The sequence below is a fragment of the Nansenia antarctica genome, assembly GCF_963989245.1.
Source record: "Nansenia antarctica genome assembly, chromosome: 5".
NCBI lineage: Eukaryota > Metazoa > Chordata > Actinopteri > Argentiniformes > Microstomatidae > Nansenia > Nansenia antarctica.
In genome coordinates, this window is record NC_137690.1 from 48470853 (window position 1) to 48491728 (window position 20876).

General features: G+C 42.9%; 1 protein-coding gene across 1 annotated transcript; it reads left to right on the plus strand.

The window, feature by feature from the left end:
• Window positions 1–5683: 5683 nt before the first annotated feature.
• LOC308158076 (extracellular calcium-sensing receptor-like) lies at window positions 5684–9174 on the plus strand (the record flags this gene model as incomplete). The annotated part of the gene is made up of 6 exons (XM_080531668.1): window positions 5684–5907; window positions 6234–6519; window positions 6652–7449; window positions 7533–7757; window positions 8018–8141; window positions 8261–9174. 6 exons carry the CDS (start codon window positions 5684–5686, stop codon window positions 9172–9174), a joined length of 2571 nt encoding a protein of 856 aa, XP_080387794.1.
• Window positions 9175–20876: the final 11702 nt, after the last annotated feature.

The following is a 20876-nucleotide window of genomic DNA, read 5'->3' on the forward strand; positions in this document are numbered from 1 at the left end:
ACATGAAAAAGAACTCCATCAATCCCTGAAGTCCCCTCACTCAAGACCCAGAGCACAGCCATGTGAAACCGGTAACAAGTCGCCAACCAATCAAAATGTTCTTACTGTTATTCAGAAACATTTCAACACATTTCAACGTTGTTGAAAACCAATGACACACTCGCTAGTCAAGCGAAAATATTGCAAAGCAATGGATTCGGTAAGTAATCCCCACTACTCACCGAATCCATTGTAACTGTAATGTTTTGGCTTGACTAACGATTGTGTCATTCATTTTCAACAAGGCTGAAATGTATTTACATTTTTCCTAATAAAAGTCTGAATGGTCTGTCGATCGGCGACTTGTTCCCGGTTTCACCAGCTGCTGTCGCATATCCAAACAAACTTACACAGCAGAGTGTTTCAGCAGCACTGTTCTCCCCCCAGTGGCCAATGACAGCCTGGCTCTGCTTCCACAGGCTGGCTCCCCCCCTGCGCCTGCTGTTCTCTGACCCAGATCAGGACCTCCCACACCAGCCTCTCTCTGACCCTCTCCCTCACTGGCTTGCTCTGGACTGGCATGGTCTGCTATCTCATCCAAAACCATGTTGACTACTTACACCTGACTACATAGACCTGAGGTCCTCAACATGTATGTGTTTGTACATATATGGGCATATCTACATGGTATTTGTAGCACAATAGCTGCTTGACTTGTGTGAACCTACAGCACATGTCCAATGCAAAATAAGGTATTTCTAAATATCGCTCAAGTACAGTATGTTTATCGTGAAATGGCTACAGAGCATGCTGTACTGCAACATTAGATCAAATAAAACCTGTTAAAAGACTGATGACATAATATCTCCAGTCTGATTTTTGAGCATCTCCTGTTTCCTTAAAGTCAATATATTATCATCACCCATATGTGTAGGCTGACCTAGTGCAAACATAGGTAATGCATACATTTCAGTGTTTTTGAAAATCAATGACACACTCAAGACACGAGTCAACTAACACTGCTTGTTTGGTGAGGCTGCTAACAATGTAAAGTAGTGTTATAGTCAACTAGGTAGCAGTGGGGATTACTCGCCGAATCCATTGCATTGCAGTATTTTGGTTTGACTAGCGAATTCGTGTTGTGATTTTCAACAACATTGAAATGTATTTCCGTGTTTCAAAATAAAAGTCAGAACATTTTGCCGACTTGTTACCCCTTTCACCACACATTCTTTATTCAAATTCCTTTCCCAATAGATTCACTTGATTCACCGTAATATCACAATATTACAAACAAATAACAGTTATTATTATTATAGTCTACCAGAAGAAAGTGAGAGTGTGGAGCTAAGGATACGCGTCACCGTCCTGATCTGCTGCTCCCATACACCGCCAACGTGACTTGAATAGGTGCATTCATATTGAAATCACACTGTTTCTCAGCAAGTAAGTCAACTAGTCTGTCCATGTCACCTTCCTTCAGTTCGTTTTTGGCTCCCACAAAGTTGCTTCCTTGGTCAGATTTAATCTGACGAACTGCCCCACGGATAGCAATGCAGCAGCGGAGACCATTTATAAAAGCGTCTGTTGACATGTCATCCAACATTTCAATGTGAACGGCTCGAGAGCTGAAACAGGTGAAGAGAAGACCATATAGTTTGTGCACCTTTCGTACTTCGTTTAATGAGAAGGGGACCAAAACAATCCATACCGCAGTATGTAAATGGTGGTAATGGATCCACATGCTCTGGAGGGAGATCAGCCATCCTTTGTTCCTCCATAGGCCTCCTGAGCTTCCTACACTGGCAAAGATGAGATGCTACGGCTCGACTGATCACTGGGATCCAGTAGCCATTTGACATGATCTTGTTTATGGTGAGGTTTTTACCTTGATGTTTCACCTTTTCATGACAGTGAGCGATTATCATTTTTGTGATGTGGTGTTCCTTGGGAATGATTGCAGAGTCCCTTTCCTTAATATCTTTAGCTCTTCTTGATATACCTGTCCCTGCACATCTTTGATTATGACACGCTCTGCGTTCTCCCACTCCATTACAGTGGATAAACCACTTGATCTGTCTTTGCTGATTCGTCAGAGAATATATGTGACAGCTTGAGTAGCCCGGGACCAAGATGAGAGGCTAGACAGGCGATCTGCAAGGTTAACTTGCTCTGTAGTTCTTTTATGTTTAGTGTCTGAGCCCTAACTTCTGGGTCGCCTATTGGCAGCTCTGGGACCACGTCTTCTGGCTTTTTAGCATGGTAAAGACCATGATGGGGGATGTACCATTTCTCACCTTCCTTTCCATCATAGTCAACTTCTTCTGTGTCACCCTTTTCAATGACCTCATCCATGAACTTGATATGATGCTCCTTATACCAATCGTCCATTAACAGCTTCCTCTTGAGATGGCTGAGCCGAACAATGGCGAGTTGTTGTCCGGTAGGTTGGGTCTCTCCTTAAATGGTAAGGGCATTTCATAGTGGCCTTGACTATTTTTCATTATACTGTCGTTCAGTTTGTTCAGGAAAAGGATGTCAGTCTGAGATACTGTCTTTCCAACTTCACTGGCATCCTTGAAGTCGGACTCCAGAATGCGTATCGCTTCTGCAGGGGTTACTGAGGGGAGCTCTTTAACAGTGACCCGGTGACAGACTTGCAACGCTTGGTGAGTCAAGGCATGGTGATGAGCACCCCACAATGCTCCATCTTAAATCAGTTTGAACAATGTAGGGTTCATAATTTCCTCATAATATTACTTGTCTTGGTTCCATGGACCTTGAACAGTTTCCAACCAGAAGACCAACTTCACAATCCTTCAGTGGTGGAATCTCATCTACTACTGTGGAGAGATGATTCCATTGCTTGGCCGTTTCACAGATCGGAATGTGAGTGTGGTTTACTGGTATGCAATCCTTGGTAGAGGCAGGAAGGAGGTCGATATGGATGGCGTAGCTGTAACCTCTCACACGAAGCCCTGAGACACTTTTGCTCTTCACAACTGTGTCACGTCCAATCATAGTGGTTAATGTTGCAGAGTGTTGATCACCTTCTGGTCAATGAACGTGATATCAATCTGGGTGTCGAGCAGGGCGTAGACTAGTTTTTCTATTCCTGAGTCGTTCGATGATACCCACACTGGTACGATCATCGAGGTGTTGGTAGATTGTCCTTCTCCAGCTACACTGAGTGACAATGTAATCGCTGGCATTGCCTCATCCACATTACTTTGGAAGGAATTGCCAGAGGTGTAGGCTTCTCTTTCTTTACATAATTGTCATCATGGATGTTTTCCTTCGCACGTGTTGCAGGTATGGTGATGACGTCAGTCTTTGGCGTTGTGACCAGGTTTTGATTCCTAATCTTAAAGTCGTACTGAAATATTATTTTAAATGATTTTGTTATTCAGAATAACAACAATGTAGCTTACTCGTTCACAAGTTCACTTTCAAAGTAAAGTTTATTAAATCATTGATGGTTGACTGACAGCCCATCCAGCCAATCAATATTACAGTTTGTTGCTAGCTAGTACTAGCTATCCATTAACACTATCACATTTCACAGATAAGTTACTCTTTACTCACTAAAATAGTAGTATACCTGATATTGGCTGGTAGACTATTCCCCTAACCCTATATTCAGATAACATCTCCCGACATCTAGCAGCAGTGAAATTAGGTTTATGATAACAATCTCCAGCTATTATCTTAGCGCTATATGAAAGGAGGTGGTGCACATCGAAACATCTTCGAGTGAAACTTTAAAAACGAGTTGGGGCATTACTATGAATGTCATTAATTACTATTAACGTCATTATGATGATTGATGATGATTTCCCTTTCAATCCGACTGTAAACTATTCAGGCAACAGTGCCCTGTAATACACCAAGGAAGTTATGGTAACACACATTTGTTGCAAGTTGTCTGTACTGTTTTATATTGAAATAAGTCATATAGCAATATAGGTGAGCTGCCTAAAATGTACACATGATGTAGTTCTAATTAAGGAGGTTAATGGCGTTAGGTGACTTAGATCACTAGGGATGTAAGACAAATCTACCCTTAAATCTACCTACCATTTTTAATATTAAACTTCAGAATAAACAACAACAATGATGATATTGTTATCACATGGTCCTTGTCCATGGTCTAAGTAACAATGGATGAATTAGAAACTAGAATTATACCATTTTAATTTGCAACTGTATAGTGTCCATTAATTTACATGATAATTCATGCAGGTATTTTCAAATCAAATTCAAATCAAATTTTATTTGTATAGCGCATTTCTTACAAGATGTAACTCAATGCGCTTCACACAATGAAAATGTTCAGTCAATCAGTCAATCAATCAATCAATACTGACAGAGCCGCGAGCAGGTAAAAGTAAAAAACCTGTATACTATGTAGCCAGGAAAAAATTCCCTTGCAGCCCTCTACCAATAGAGCGACTACTAGCCAGTTTGCTTACCAGTACCCAGCGGTCCAGGGGAGGCCAGGACCACCGGCACAAAGCAAGCAAGCAAGGGCAAAAACCTGTACACCATGTATCCAGGAAAAATTCCTTGCATATTATCGGCGTACACACTGTCCATAAATTTTGTGTTGTATTTGCATCGTTCTGCATCCAGTATGGTCACAGGTCCTGCCAAAAGAGAAACTTAAGCACAGTTATGATGCAACAACACAATAGAGACAGTAAAGATGACAGCAATACAACCTGATGGTGGTCCTGGTACACCCTTGTACCGGTTCCAGTACTGCTCTAGGTGCTATTTGGAGCTGACAGTGCCTCATCAGCACCTGGGTCCATTTTCCTGTCAATACAAATCTCAAAAACACGAGTATGGTGTAATGGCCTAGTGATCCTAGTTCTACAATGTCCAATGTCTCCCTTAGTATCAAAAGGCGACATTGAATAAGTAGGTTTTGAGGTCACGCTTAAAAATGTCCTGAGTTTTAGACAACCTCAGGCCCTCAGGTAGGGTGTTCCACAATCTAGGAGCATATATGCTAAAAGCTGATCCTCCAAATCTCTTTGTCCTAGCCTCTGGCACTATTAAAAGTTCCGTGCCACTAGACCGTAGGGGTCTAGCTGGTGTGTATCTTATGAGCATGTCCACCATGTAATTGGGTGCATCACAGTGAAGTGATTTATAAACTAGTAAAAGGATCTTAAAGTCTATTCTATGACTGACAGGGAGCCAGTGTAGTGATCTCAAGACAGGTGTTCAGGGGCCTTCATTTTGAGTTTTCTGAACATTATACACTTGGTTTGGTGTTTCTAGCCTCAACGGAGCTGTGGGGTTCTAAACATTGCAATTATTGATGCCTATTGACCTCTATATTAACTCGCACTTTTAAATTATTATATACAAGTATAAATAAGTAAATTAAAGTTTGTTTACACTTAATCTGCATTATAGTGCATTTGGTGTTCCTGTCTCAAAAGTTGTGGGAGTAGGACCAGTGGGAATAATAACAATAATAATAATAATAATAATAATAATAATAATAATAATAACAATAATAATAATAATAATAATAATAATAATAATAATAATGATAGCCTATCATGCAAGCATAAACAGAATCTCCTATGAAACTCGGAGGGAGGGTGTGGACAGTTCCAGTTCTTTGAGGACACTCAAACCTCTATAAAGAGTTGAGCCCCTTTGCATGCTCTTCCCAAATACAGCTGCCATGGCATTGGGGACAGAGTCAGTACTGCTACTGTTACTGGTGGTGGTGAAGGGCAGAGCAACACTGGCAGCAGCCCCACCCTGCTCTCTGCTGGGCCAGCCATTTCTGCCACTGCTGTCTGCCGAGGGGGATATCAACATTGGAGCTGTGTTCTCCATCCACAGAACGCCCCTGGTGAAGGTTCACTCATACACATCCAAACCAGAGATAATGTCCTGCGTCAGGTTGGTATACAGAATAACTGGGTATTTTTCTTTATTCTTCTTTCTTTGAAAGCTTGAAGCTAGTGTGGATCCACATGTGATGCATATAGCTAAAAAATATTTCATCTAACTGTATTTATTGTGCTAGACATATTATGCTACTAGATCAAGTAGTACAAATCACAAAGTACAAATCAATATGTATTCAATGGTCCTGAAATATTGGACTTAATTATTTTTAACTGACTGTATAATGTTTTAGTTCATACTTGCGTATTTCATGCTTGCGTATTTCACATTTTGGCTTAAACGCTTCACATATCAGTTGTTTCTCCACCTGTGTCCAGATTGAGCCTGCGTGAGTTCCAGTTTGCTCAGAGCCTGATTTTCGCCCTGGAGGAGATCAACAACAGCAGCGAGCTGTTGCCAGGCATGTCTCTGGGCTACCAGATCTATGATTCCTGTGGCTATGTCCCCATGGCCATCCGCTCAGCACTGGCCCTGATGAACAGGCATAGTAATGGACACAACTCCTGCTCCCGATCCCCCACCGTCATGGCCATCATAGGGGAGTCTGGCTCCTCGCCCACTATTGGGATGGCCTCCGTGGCTGGACCCTTCAGCATCCCCGTGGTGAGAAATATATCCATGGTTATTGGCTATTCTGAGCAATAGGAGATAATGGGTGGTAAATATGCATTGTTGATATTCTGTTTTAACTAAGCTTATGTAATTTGAAATTTTTCTGCTACGAAAACCACTCAGATCAGCCACTTTGCCACCTGTGCGTGTCTCAGCAACAGAGAGAAGTACCCCTCCTTCTTCAGAACCATCCCCAGTGACTTCTACCAGAGCAGAGCGCTGGCAAAGCTGGTCAAGCACTTTGGCTGGACCTGGGTGGGAGTGGTGAACAGCAACAACGACTACGGCAACAACGGCATGGCCACCTTTGTTGAGGCAGCACGTCTGGAGAACATCTGCATCGAGTACAGAGAGGCCATCTACCGCACCGACCCCAGAGAGAGAATCCTGGAGGTCATCCAGGTCATGAGGAGGGGCTCGGCCAGAGTGGTGGTGGCTTTCATAGCAATGGGAGATATCATCCCTTTGTTAGATGAGCTGGCACTAGATATGGTCCCAGGGCTGCAGTGGGTGGGCAGTGAGTCCTGGATCACGTCCAGAAGCCTGGGAGAGAACGAGGGCTTCGGCTTCCTCAAGGGGTCGGTGGGATTTGCCATCGGGAAAGCCAGACTGGACGGTCTGGAGGGGTTCTTAGACAGGGTGCACCCCTCCCAGGCCCCGAACAACAACCTTCTGAGGGAATTCTGGGAGATGGCGTTTGAGTGCTCCTTTGAAAAGGACGGTAATGGGGGTGGCACTCTGTGCACAGGAGAAGAAAGCTTGGCAGAACTGGAGAACCAATACACTGATGTGTCAGAGCTGAGAATAACTAATAAAGTTTATAAAGCAGCGTATGCTGTTGCACATGCGCTACATAACCTTATACAAGACTTGAATAATCACACTCAGGGCAGCAACAGACCAAGCTTGAACCCACAGCAGGTGAGCTTATAATAACAGGTAAATACACTATTCTAGATATCAATCAGTCATTGCACCCTTTTTGTTATGTGTTATGCCGCCAGGTGCTTGAGTACCTGAGGGAGGTGAGATTCAGGGTGAAGACAGGCGAGCAGGTCTCATTTGATGCCAACGGAGACCCAGTGGCACGTTATGACCTGGTGAACTGGCAGCAGGCGGAGGACGGGTCCATGCAGTTTAACACTGTGGGTCTGTATGACGCCTCACTTCCCGCAGACCAGCGCTTCAACATCAACCAGGGACTGATGTGGGCTGAGGGCAAGACTGAGGTAGGATATCACTGTGTTTCAAAAACACATACTGTACAAACTATCCCTTAAAAACAAATAAAACATTAAAATGCTTTCTACATTGTAGTACAATTTCTAATACTGAAAAAATTTAAAGAATGTGTATTATTGTATGCAGCTATGACTAATAGTAATCTAGTTTGGTCAGCTCAGTAAAACGTGATGTCCGAATGTTCAATTGTTAACACCACCACCCTACTGTTTTTACGGTGTAAATCTATTGTTCCTATCCAATTCAGGTGCCTGTGTCTGTGTGCAGTGAGCACTGTCCCTCCGGTACTCGTAAGGCCGTGCAGAAAGGAAAGCCTGTCTGCTGTTATGACTGTATACTATGTGCAGAGGGAGAGATCAGTAACATCACAGGTATAGTAAATACATATATAACAGTTTGCATCCTCTGTTACTGTAATTAGGACAAAGAGATATCAATAAGGGAAAAATAAGACAAGTAATGGAATTATTATTTTCTAATTTCCTTACAGATTCTAATGATTGCTCTCCTTGTGACATGGAGTACTGGTCCAATGAAAACAGGGACAGCTGTGTACTTAAAACAGTTGAATTCCTTACCTTCGAAGAAATCATGGGCATAGTTCTTGTTATTTGTTCCTTAGTTGGAGCCTGTGTTACTGTACTGGTAGCAATTGTGTTTTTTATTCATAAATACACCCCCATTGTCAGGGCCAACAACTCAGAGCTGAGCTTCCTGCTTCTTTTCTCATTGATACTGTGTTTCCTGTGCTCTCTTACCTTCATTGGCCGGCCCTCTGAGTGGTCCTGTATGCTGCGTCACACAGCATTTGGGATCACCTTCGTCCTCTGTATCTCTTGTGTTCTGGGGAAAACAATAGTGGTGTTAATGGCCTTCAGGGCTACACTTCCAGGCAGTAATGTCATGAAATGGTTTGGGCCTCTACAGCAGAGACTCAGTGTTCTGTCTTTCACTCTCATACAGGTCCTGATTTGTGTGCTTTGGTTAACAATCTCCCCTCCTTTCCCCTACAAGAATATGAAGCATGATAAGGAAAAGATAATTCTAGAGTGTAGTCTGGGCTCAGCTGTGGGCTTCTGGGCTGTGTTGGGGTATATAGGACTCCTGGCTCTCTTGTGCTTTGTGCTGGCTTTTCTGGCTCGGAAGCTGCCTGATAACTTCAATGAAGCCAAATTCATCACCTTCAGCATGCTCATATTCTGTGCAGTCTGGATCACCTTTATCCCAGCTTATGTCAGCTCTCCTGGGAAGTTCACTGTAGCTGTGGAGATATTTGCCATTCTGGCCTCCAGTTTTGGTTTGCTTTTCTGTATATTTGCCCCAAAATGTTTCATTATTTTACTGAGGCCAGAGCAAAACACAAAGAAACACATGATGGGAAAGACAGAGTCAAAGGCTCTTTAAGATAAACATGAAAAATAACTCCATCAATCCCTCATGTCCCCTCACTCAAAACCCAGAGCACAGCCATATGTGACAGCAGCTGGTGAAACCGGGAACAAGTTGCCAACCAATCAAAACGTTTTTTATTTAGAAAAATTTAAATACATTTCAACGTTGTTGAAAATCAATGACACTCTCGCTAGTCAAGCCACAACATTGCAATGCAATGGATTCGGTCAGTAATCCCCACTACTCACCGAATCCATTGGAACTGTAATGTTTTGCCTTGACTAGTGAGTGTGTCATTGATTTTCAACAAGGCTGAAATTTACATTTTTCTGAATAAAAGTCTGAATGGTCTGTCGGTTGGCGAGTTGTTCCCATTTTCACCAGCTGCTGTCGCATATCCAAATAAACATACACAGCAGAGTGTTTCAGCAGCACTGTTCTCCCCCCAGTGGCCAATGACAGCCTGGCTCTGCTTCCACAGGCTGGCTCCCCCCCTGCGCCTGCTGTTCTCTGACCCAGATCAGGACCTCCCACACCAGCCTCTCTCTGACCCACTCCCTCACTGGCTTGCTCTGGACTGGCATGGTCTGCTATCTCATCCAAAACCATGTTGACTACTTACACCTGATTACATAGACCTGAGGTCCTCAACATGTATGTGTTTGGACATACATGGGCATATCTACATGGTATTTGTAGCAAAATAGCTGCTTGACTCATGTGAACCTACAGCACATGTCCAATGCAAAAATAAGGTATTTCTAAACAGGGATATCACTCTTCAAGTACAGTATGTTTATCGTGAAATGGCTACAGAGTATTCTGTACTGCAACAGTAGATCAAATAAAACCTGATAAAAGATTGATGACGTAACATCTCCAGTCTGATTTTTGCCTCACCTGGGGGGTATTCCAACAACGTCACTAAAGGAAAATCGCTTATTTCTCGTAAGACTTAAAATAAAGCTGGACTGTCCTTTAGCAACGTTGATGGAATACCCCCGTCTCCTTTAAGTCAAGATAATACCCATATGTGTAGGCTGACCTAGTGCAAACATAGGTAATGCATACATTTCAGCATTGTTGAAAATCAATTACCCACTCACGAGTCAACTAACACAGCTTGTTTTGTGAACCTGCTAACAATGTTCACAAAACAAGGCCAGTGCTCCGGCGCCACCTTTACGCGTGCGTGCATCAAAGTGAGAGGAGCGCATTTCAGTAACTTGTTGACACACAGTTGAGCTGTTGTTGAGCTTGATTTCCACCATTGCAAAGAAATGATGTATGATACTGAGAAGGATATGAGGAGATATTAGCTTTGATAATGATGGTCAGACGGTCAGACGTCGAGAAGATTCATCTGACACGGAGAGCAGCCACCATGTCGCCTCTCACAAGATTAATTATTCATGTCGTTGGTAAGTAGCCTAGCCGTGTAATAGGCGGGATAATGTCGGTCAAAAATAAAAGCCCGACAGTGCGTTGGGAACCCCGAGGCGAAGCCGAGAGGTTTCGTAAAGCACTGAAGGGATTTGACCGGCTGGCCATACTTTATCCCTTACATAGCAGACTCCGCATTCCCCATTTACACATGTGTTGGTCCTACTTTTAGAGTTCACTGCATGTAGGCTAGACATATGTTTTGATTGATGTAATATAGGCTGCTTTAGTAGGCTATTAATTAAATACACTGTGAAGCAAATCCCGTCCATGCCGCTGGCGCTGTCCATGGTGCTAAAAGTAAGAATGTATTATCCCACATGAACCATCCTGATGGTTTATGCCGACATTTCCTGGGACATGCCAGGATAAACCGTCGACTTGGTACATGCCGGCATGTCCCGGGAAATGCCGACATAAACCGTTTTCCAGACCTGCCAACCTTCAGAAATGTTTATGAGTACCACTTGACCACGCACATTTTTTTCATACGCGTTTGTAATTAAGACACACATGCTTGTGAAGCAAAACACATAACTTAAGTTAACTGAGAGTATGGAGGCGATTAGGAATTAGAATGATATTGACTATATATGCCGGGGCTTGTGGGAAAACATCAGGGGCTTGAGAAGTAGCCACCCCCTAGCCCTGTCCCTGGTTCACATGCTTTCACCCCACTATGCTTTGCATTTCCCTACTCACAGCCATATCGTCACATTATTCAACAAATAAATCAGCTATCAAGAAAACCATACAATCATATTCTTTAGAATAATTTCTTTAATATTAAAAGTAAAACATATTACCAATACAGGGCCAATATTTCTCAACTGAAATTGCAATTGTACTACTTTCCATGAACACTGTACACTGCTTCTGCTACTTAGTGCATTACACTAATCAGGGATGCAAACACAACTATGGTGAAAAAAGAGAGAACTATCCGAAGTCGTTGCGGACAGGAGGGGCGGTTCGGTGGGGGCTAGTGTTATAAAAAGCGGTTATGAAATGGTAAATGGACTGCACACATATAGCGCCTTTATCCAAAGCGCTTTACAACGGCCTCTCATTCACCCATTCACACACACATTCACACACCAATGGCGGCAAACTACCATGCAAGGCGCCAGCCCGCTCACTGGTAGGGTTGGGTACCGAAAACCGGTACCGGTATGGTACCGGTTACTTTACATTCGGTACCTACCGAACCGAATTGCAACAGAGATTTCGGTGCCTCGTTTCGGTTCCTCTCTCGCCCCCTGGTGTCCGAAACGGACGTTACATGCAACCGCACGTGACATCGCCTGTTAAACTGTCCACTCAGTGCATGTAATCCGAGACTGAATCGCTCTCAACAAGTCCGAGGCAACGCGCTTGCAAAACAGTTTTGTGATTGGTCTGAATTTAGCGGGAAATGTGGATTTCAGGAAATCCCTCTCCTTTGCGTCTCTCCATCACTTTAACAACGTTTTATTGGCAGGGGGAAAGAATTGGAGTCGAATTTTTATTGACAACGGATTTACATGCTGGAAAAACATGCAGCTAAAATTCAGGGAACATTTGGACAATAAGAGACACACGGAAGCTGTGGTCGCATGGTCTAATTACAGGGCAATATGCGCTGTGCAAAAATAATCTAAAATCATCACGAACAGAACGGCGGAGGTATGGGAAAACAGAGCTCATGTCGGTGTCATCAAAGGTAAAAGTTGGTTTTCTTTAACTCAGCTGATGCATTACCTTGCTGTTGATTGTTTACCGAATGCTTCATCTGACTGTCACACTGTGATTTTACTTGTGTAAACAGTTAATTAGCCCGTTTTGTGCGTGTACTCTCATGTAGGCCTACTTCATATTGATGAGCTGATAATCTTTCAGTGTGTGTGTGTATGTGTGTGTATGTGACTGTCAGTCACAAATGTATATTCTACGGATGTTGTTCAGTGCTGTATGCGCGTTCCCGGTTCTGTGTGTACTCTTGTGTACTTCATATTCAATGAGCTGATTATCTTTCACTGTGTGTGTGTGTGTGTGTGTGTGTGTGTGTCTTGGGCGGATCTGTCAGTCACATGTATATTATACGGTAACCTATGTTCAGTGCTGTAGTTCCCCATGTTCTGCTGCAGCTGTAGCGTCAGGATATGTTGGTATTTGATCACCTTATATAAAACATCGCCGCTCTGCATTAATGGTGTGCACTCGGAAAATCGCGTCAGTGACCACTGATGTGAAAAATCCTGGATTTCTATATAGATTTATTTTATTTTATCAAAAGTACCGATTTAAGTACTGTTTCGGTACCGGTACTGTTTTTAAAGTACCGATTTGGCACCGGTATCGAATAAAACCAAACGGTACCCAACCCTACTCACTGGGAGCAATTTGGGGTTCAGTGTCTTGCACAAAGGACATTTCGACATGTGGCCAGCCGGGGCTTGAACCACCAATCTGCCGACCTTGCGATCATAAGAGGCCGTCTCTACCTCCTGAGCCACAGCCGCCCCAATGACTTAACAGTGTTTCCTCTACATGCATTTCATCGTGGCGGACCGCCACGATGGAATTTCCTCCGCCACCATTCAGATTTCTCAACCCCCCAAAAAAAGAAAGATTTAGGCCGCTTTTCAGACCTTCACAGCGCTAGACACACCCACAAGCGCTGAAACTGGACCAGTCCGTGTGTGTCGCGAGTATTGAACTTGAGGCTGCGTTCGTAAATTCGCTCTGAGAGCCCCGGAGCGCACACTGGGTTCAACGTCATAAAGGGACCAAGTCATTTGATTGGACAAGAGGCATTCCGTGAGTGCTGATCAGATTTCCAGAGCGTATTTACGAACGCGCCCTGGCTGTCACCCGAACACCGCGAGCTAGCGTAGTGTAGTGTAGTATAGGATGCGTAGTGTAGTGTAGTGTAGGATGGAGAGAGAGAGGAGAAGCCTCTCTATGTGTTCCCTATGTCCAGTGTACTAGAACCACTCTAACAGGAGTGTTTGTCCGTGAATAACACCGGCTATGCCCGGGGTAGAAACACAAGACTATAGCTGGATAAGGTCTACAGGTCTACACGGTCATTTTAAGCCGTCGACCAGCCCTCTACGACCACGGGAAGTCATGTTAAAAGTGAAGATACTTCTGTTAAACTAAGCTAAGCTAAACATCGCTAATCGCTAACTCCCTCCTGGGCTTAAAGTGACAAGTAATAACGTTGTGAAAAAAAACGTCAGATCAGTGTTTTTGTTTTTATTGACAACGGAATTACATGCTGGAAAAACATGCAGACACAGACAATAAGAGACACACGGGAGAAGTACAGGAAAACATTTTATTTTTTTGGGCCATCCTCGAGTTTTGGCTGAAATTACGTCGTTGTTTTGAGCGCGCGTGCGCGTTTCATGCACTACCCGCCACCATTGTAAAAATTCCTGGAGGAAACACTGCTTAAATCAATTATGACTTTTATGACAATTATGACTTAAATCAATCGTTTGCTCTGAAGAAGCTCCTCTCACAGAACCATTAAGTCAATGTTGCTACTCTTCTCTACACTCACACAACCCACCTCTGCATTGGATATGCTGGCAGTTTAGGTGCAGCACAGCCTGATCTTCTCAGCTGCTTGGTTGCTGGGAGTGGGGTCTCCTTTCTGAGGAGCTGTTTCACACTTTGTGTTGTTATGATAGTGGTCAGCTTCTGTCTGTGGAGCTCTGTCTGACAGTGTGATATGCACACCCGTTCCTCCATAATTAATCTATTGTGTGCATAATACACAATTAATCTAGCATGTCCTTTTTTTCTTTTCTTTAAGTCAGACAGTGGGAACTTATGGTTCACAAAAAAGTGGGACAGCGGCTGGTGAAAGGGGGAAGAAGTCATCAATCAAAATGTTCAGACTTTTAATTTGAAAATGGAAATACATTTCAACATTGTTGAAAATCACATCACACTCGCTAGTCAAGCCAAACTATTGCAATGCATGGATTGGGTGAGTAATCCCCACTGCTACCTAGTTAACTATGACACTACTTTACATTGTTAGCAGGCTCACAAAACAAGCTGTGTTAGTTGACTAGCGATGTGTCAATCATTTTCAACAACGCTTAGCTCACGCTTTTATTTTGAAATCGCGAAAACGATAACAGAAGTCAATGTCGGAATACGCCTCTCCTTGTTGTTCAGAGAACAGATGCCAAACTACCGACATGTTTGCTGTAATAATATGATTTGGCAGTAGGCAGCCATCAGTCAATAGCTTGTTTCATTCACAGAACAGCATGGGTTGCCTGCACTGTTTGATTACAGAGATGGTGAACATTAGCACTAGCTAACACTGGCTATCTATTTACCTTAGCTTGGTGCAGTTTAGCTTAATATACAGCTCGTTGGTGGACACAGCCTAAGTTAACTTATCTAGCCAGCTAGCTAACGCTATAAGGAGTTTGACGTGGATCTGGGAGAGATTCGTCACCAAGATGCCAACTACATTGCGAGAGTATAAAATATGTGCTTTAAGAAGGGTATTAGTGCCAAAAAACGAGTCGTAGGCGGGGCGGAGACATTTCGGAGCTAGCATCAAAACACTAGTCTATTACGGTACTGTACTGTTATAAACTGTTTAATAACAGCTTCCAATACAAACGGAACCAAATTAATTGTAGTTGTTTGTTTCTACCTGGATGGCCCTGGCTCACAAACAAAGAGCTGGCTAGCTAACATTTCGGAGCTAGCATCAAAACACTAGTCTATTATGTTACTGTACTCTTATAAACTGTTTAATAACAGTTTCCAATACAAACGGAACAAAATTAATTGTAACAGTAGTTTGAAAAACATTAGTGTGACATACATAATACATGCATGCAATTTCAAAGTACAAATAGTGTTGTCAGGGCTTGACATTAAGCTTTTTCAGCTAATTTAACTTTCAGTGTTTCCCCTACCACGGAACCACCCGCCCCCCCAAGAAAGAGGAATTATTACGGACATAGACACCAAACATCTGACAAGTAGGCTAAAATATCAGCTTTTTTTAAACGCACCCAACCCGAATCTGGCGAGTGGCAAGCCCATGGGCTCGTTGGTAACGTTAGTCCGCCAGTAGTCTCGCATAGACAAACCTATCTCCACACTTCGCTTCGCGCTGGACACACTCGCATACAAGATTGTGCGCGAGTGTGCACGCGCGACGCGAGAGAGTTTTTGCAGGGTGAGATGTCTGCAGATGGAAAGTAAGCAAGTTGAAACGTTAGCAAATATAATTGCTGAGTGTTCTAACAGAGCAAGTTGGTTCAAATTGGTCGTTATTATTGTGACTAGAAAGTGTCTGATTATAGTTCCATGGTATGTAAATAGTGTCAAAAGGGCTCTGCACACAGCGTGCGATTTCTGTTGCGCGTCAACGTTCCATTTTGAAGTTTGAATGGAAGTCTATGAGAACATCGCATTTACCCACACACGGCCCCGATTTTAATCGCACGGCGAACATTCGATTCCATTCATTTTGAATGGGACAAAGCAGTGCGACAAAACTCGCACGCCGTGTGCTTTGTCCCATTCAAAATGAATGGAATCGAATGTTCGCCGTGCGATTAAAATCGGGGCCGTGTGTGGGTAAATGCGATGTTCTCATAGACTTCCATTCAAACTTCAAAATGGAACGTTGATGCGCAACAGAAATCGCACGCTGTGTGCAGAGCCCTAAAGAACTAGCAAGCTAACTAGCTAGCCCAGGTGATTAGATGAGCTAGTCTGCTGCACACATGCCAGCTAAAGAGCTAACTGGATGCACTTTATTATTTTACTTAAAGTAGATATACTATCGTTCTTATTCTGCTAGAATTGGGCTTTATGGTAATACCATAATGGCATATTTACAGTACATGGACAGTGGATTGAAGCATTGGAAATGTCTGTTTTTTATAGTTGGACATACGACTTTTTTTTCAGGTGAGAGAGTAAAGTCAAAATGACATTATACAACAGTTAAGGCCGGTTTAGGCTTCTGCGTCGAATTTACGTGCGGCTACGCCGTAGACTACACGAGGGCTCTCAAGTGTATAGTTCGACGTTGGTCCGCGCTGCAATTACACCGTCACATCGCTAGGTGGCAGTGTGTTTTCAGCCCCTGTGCTGTGCCTCTTCCGGTTAGGAACTCAGCTCAAAGCTCAAAGCGGCATAATAGCGATCTTTTTGTTGTTATGTTTGTTGTATATAAACGTTCTATGATGCATTGAAATGACATTAAACTAAGATAATACGATGGTTAGCATAATTTTTCAAATCGTTATTAATAAGTAATTACAGAAAAGGTGAATGACATTTCTGTCATGACTTCCGCATTTTGGTCGACGAGAGAGTCGGAATCTTGTCTGAATCATGTTCTACCAAGCGGACCAATCACAGAGCTTACGGTTACGTGCGCTCTGACGCGTGGTTAGATTTTTTGAGAGGAGCACGTCAAGGCTACGCACGGTCATGCGGGACTACGTAAGCTTACGCGTAGCCTACGGCGTCGACTTTACGCAGAAGCCTAAACCGGCCTTTAGTTCCGACCAAGTAATTTGATTGGACAAGAGGCATTCCATGAGTTACGATATCCAGCAGGGGTCTTCAACCTTTTTCAACCCAAGGACCCCTTGGACGAGAGACAAACAGAACAGGGACCCCCACATGTAATATATATTTTTAAATGTCTCACATTTTAAAGCCTATAATAACTTTTATATTTACTTCATTCACCTTTTCTTTCACCGTATTAACCTATTTATATACTGGGTTATTAGCCTATATGTGTTTATGATTGATAAAACGTTCATGCATAATTATGATTGGTTATTATTATTGTTGTTGTTGTTGATGAGGCTTATATTTTCTATTATTATTATTTTTCAACAATGAAACTTTTAGCTTCAGGAAGCCAGGTATGCCTACCTCAGTGAGATGACTGGCCCTGGTTGGTGGTACACACAGCTTGTCTATTCTGGGGGAGATGGAGGTGGTCAGGCAGAGCATCATGTCATCCTCAGACTGCTGTCTGGAACGGTATTTGCTCTTCAGGTAGGTGAGGGAGGGAGGAGAATCCACTTTCACAAAGATAAGTTGTTGCAAAAGGCAAGAGGCTCATCGAGAACTGGGTGAGAGGCTGTGACTCGTACACATTCTTGTGTGTACTGTCTGTGGTTAGGTCGATCAGCTGATCTTCCTCAGCGGCTGTCAGATTTGAGCCGTACGGATGCATTGTCTTTGCATGGAAACCATATCCATGTCTTGTGCTTTCTCCAAGACTCAGTCTCAGAAAAGTACTTCTCAAATTGACTTTCGAGTGCCTCCAAGTGAGAACAATTGCGCATTTCACGTCAGGCGAGGGCACCGCGGAATCCGCGGAAATGCATTGAAATGCGCAGCCAGCTCCGCGTGGTAGCAGAATCTCGTGGATAGCTGTGCGTAATTCAAAGACGCGCGCCAATACTGATCCACGGGAAAGCCATCTGACCTCGGAATGGTAAAGGAACGGCGCATAGAGAAGCAAAGAGGCGGGTTTGTTATTATCAAACTAACTAAATTAGTAACGTTATGCTAGTTATTAATTAACGTTAATTTCGCAATGAAGACCGAACTGCAGCGTTTTAGCCAACACCTAGCTTGCTAGACAGGTGTTTTTTTTTCAGCTGACTTTATGTTAGACTCTGCATCATGGGCATAATTTATTTTGTAAATTGTTTTTGTCAAAAGTTGCTTATTATTCCCTATTAATGCTCGTACTTTACTCAATCTCATTTTTGTTATATATTTGAATTCTCACTGATTATTTTGGTGAAGAATGTCACGGACCCCCGGTTGAAGACCACTGATATACAGTATAACAGCACTGGGACTTTTAACTATGTATCACTCCGCCGCACAGGTGTTCTACTGGGGTAGTGGTGGTCTAGTGGATAGTGAGTTGGACTTGTGATCGGAAGGTTGTGAGTTCAAATCCCGCCTGAAGCCACACCACTACTAGTGTGCCCTTGGGTAAGGCACTTAGCCCTCAGTTACTCCAGGGGGAATGTCCCTGTAATTCGTAATTGTAAGTCGCTTTGGATAAAAGCGTCTGCTAAATGGCAAAATTATTATTATTAATTATTATTAATTAAATGACCGTTAATTAGACTGCATTGTAGAGCGGACCTGCGCCATCGTACTGCTGTTCTAACCTCCGGGCATTTGTAAGTGTGAGTTCAAGAGGCGCGTCTGATTCAATTGCTTGTGCTAGAATAGACTGTGTACTACTGGATACCTCACCGTATTCATTGTTAGAGAGTTGACTCATGTTGATATTTGACTATAATGTGCACACTAGAAAACGGTGGAGCAGCGTGCTGTCTGATGTCAACTTCTGAGTTGGGGGGGGTCCATGCCACGGGGCATGCCAATATACCGTATGACAGCAAAATACCTTGTCCGACGTCCACCTAGGTGCTAGGTTACGAGGTAGTGGATTAAGAAAACAAAATTATTTATTCAAATTCCTTTCTCAATAGATTCATTGTTTCACCGTAATATTTTCGTTCATAGGCATCCCTACATGCCTCGCGCAAGCCATTGATGGCATCAGGGGCGGATTTAGGATCGTAGGAGATCCGGGGCTTAGCCCAGAGGGAGAATATAATGTGCGCGCAGAGCGCGCCGGAAAATTTTGCCTTCAACCTTCAACTTACCACCACCTTAAAGCGGACAAAAGGCACTGGAGAACACATATACATTCACACCCTTTAATGAAGCAAACTAATTGTGGTGGTTCTGGGCACAGAGGGAGGTCAGCACACGTAGCTCCCCCTGCCAGTCACCATCATTTATATTTGTATAGAATTACATAATTGATGGGCTGAGGCTAGTTATGTTACAGTATGTATATCAGGGCAGACTCTGTGCTCACCACTTATATTGTATTTAGAGTCTTGTCCTGTGTTATATGACGATATATTACATGTATTGTTGGCCTGTGTATAGTACTGTGAAATCAAATCCCCCCTGGGACATTAAACAAACTTAGTTAGTTAGCGTTACATCTTAGGATAGATTTGAGTCATGTTCTGTATACATACATACTACCATAAGGGCATACTTAATGTGGTTACTCCATGTTTACTAGCTGTAACATTAACGTTACATCATTCTTTTTCACTTGTTACTCAGTCAACCAGAGTGCAGATATCAAAGACTATCAGCCTGTTATTCACTTTATTTGTATAAAGTGAATAACCACTTCATTCCATCTGTTTTTCAAATAAAGTCCATTCCATTCCATTCCATTCCATAAGTATTATCCTTTGTTTGATTTCTTACCATGTACCGTAACAGTACCTTGCTATGTTTCATTTTCATTATAACATAACGTTATGTTATGATAGCCAGCTAGCATTAGCAAACCGGAAAAGTAGTGTCAGTGAGTCAGTCACCTTTCTAATAAGATTCACAAACCTGAAACATCATCTATGTCATCACTGCTGGTGATGTCATTGTTGTCAGCTGCTGATACGGCTGCTGCAACAGTTCTTGGCGCTTGTTTTGTTGAAAACAACTTTCGGATATCCATCCTTACACTTTTGCAAGTCAGGCACTGATTGAGATCACTTCTTCTTCAGGGCAGGGTAGGCTACGCAGTATGCAGGCTAATGTCGCGCAGCTGCTTGCCTCTCTGTTGGACTCCGGTACTGCACGTTACTCACGATTTTTTAATTTTTTTTTTAAGTAAAACATTCGGGGCTTTTCAGAAAACATCCGGGGCTTGAGCCCCAGTAGCCACCCCCTAGCGCCGCCCCTGGATGGCATGTCAAAATAAAAGTCAGGGTAGAAACACCATATTGAAAATCTAAATGTACAATTTCAAACGAAACACAAAGACCCCCACATATATACTTTCACATTTTATATATACACATTCAAAGTAAAGTTTATTAAATATTTTATGGTTATGCTGATCAATCATTCCAGCCAATCAATATTAGGCTACAGTTTGTTGCTAGCTAGTAGGCTACTAGCTATCCATTCAACACTATTAACATTTCACAGATAGGTTACTCTTTACTCACTAAAAGAGTAGCATACCTGATATTGGCTGGTAGAGTATTCATATTCAGAGAAAATCTCCTGGGTTAAAATCTCCCGACATCTAGCAGCAGGGAAATTAGGTTTCATGCTAACATTCACCAGCTATTATCTTAGCTAGCTTTTAAACTCTGACATGAGGTCAGAGGTGACAGTTATTATCAGCGCTATATGAAAGGAGGTGG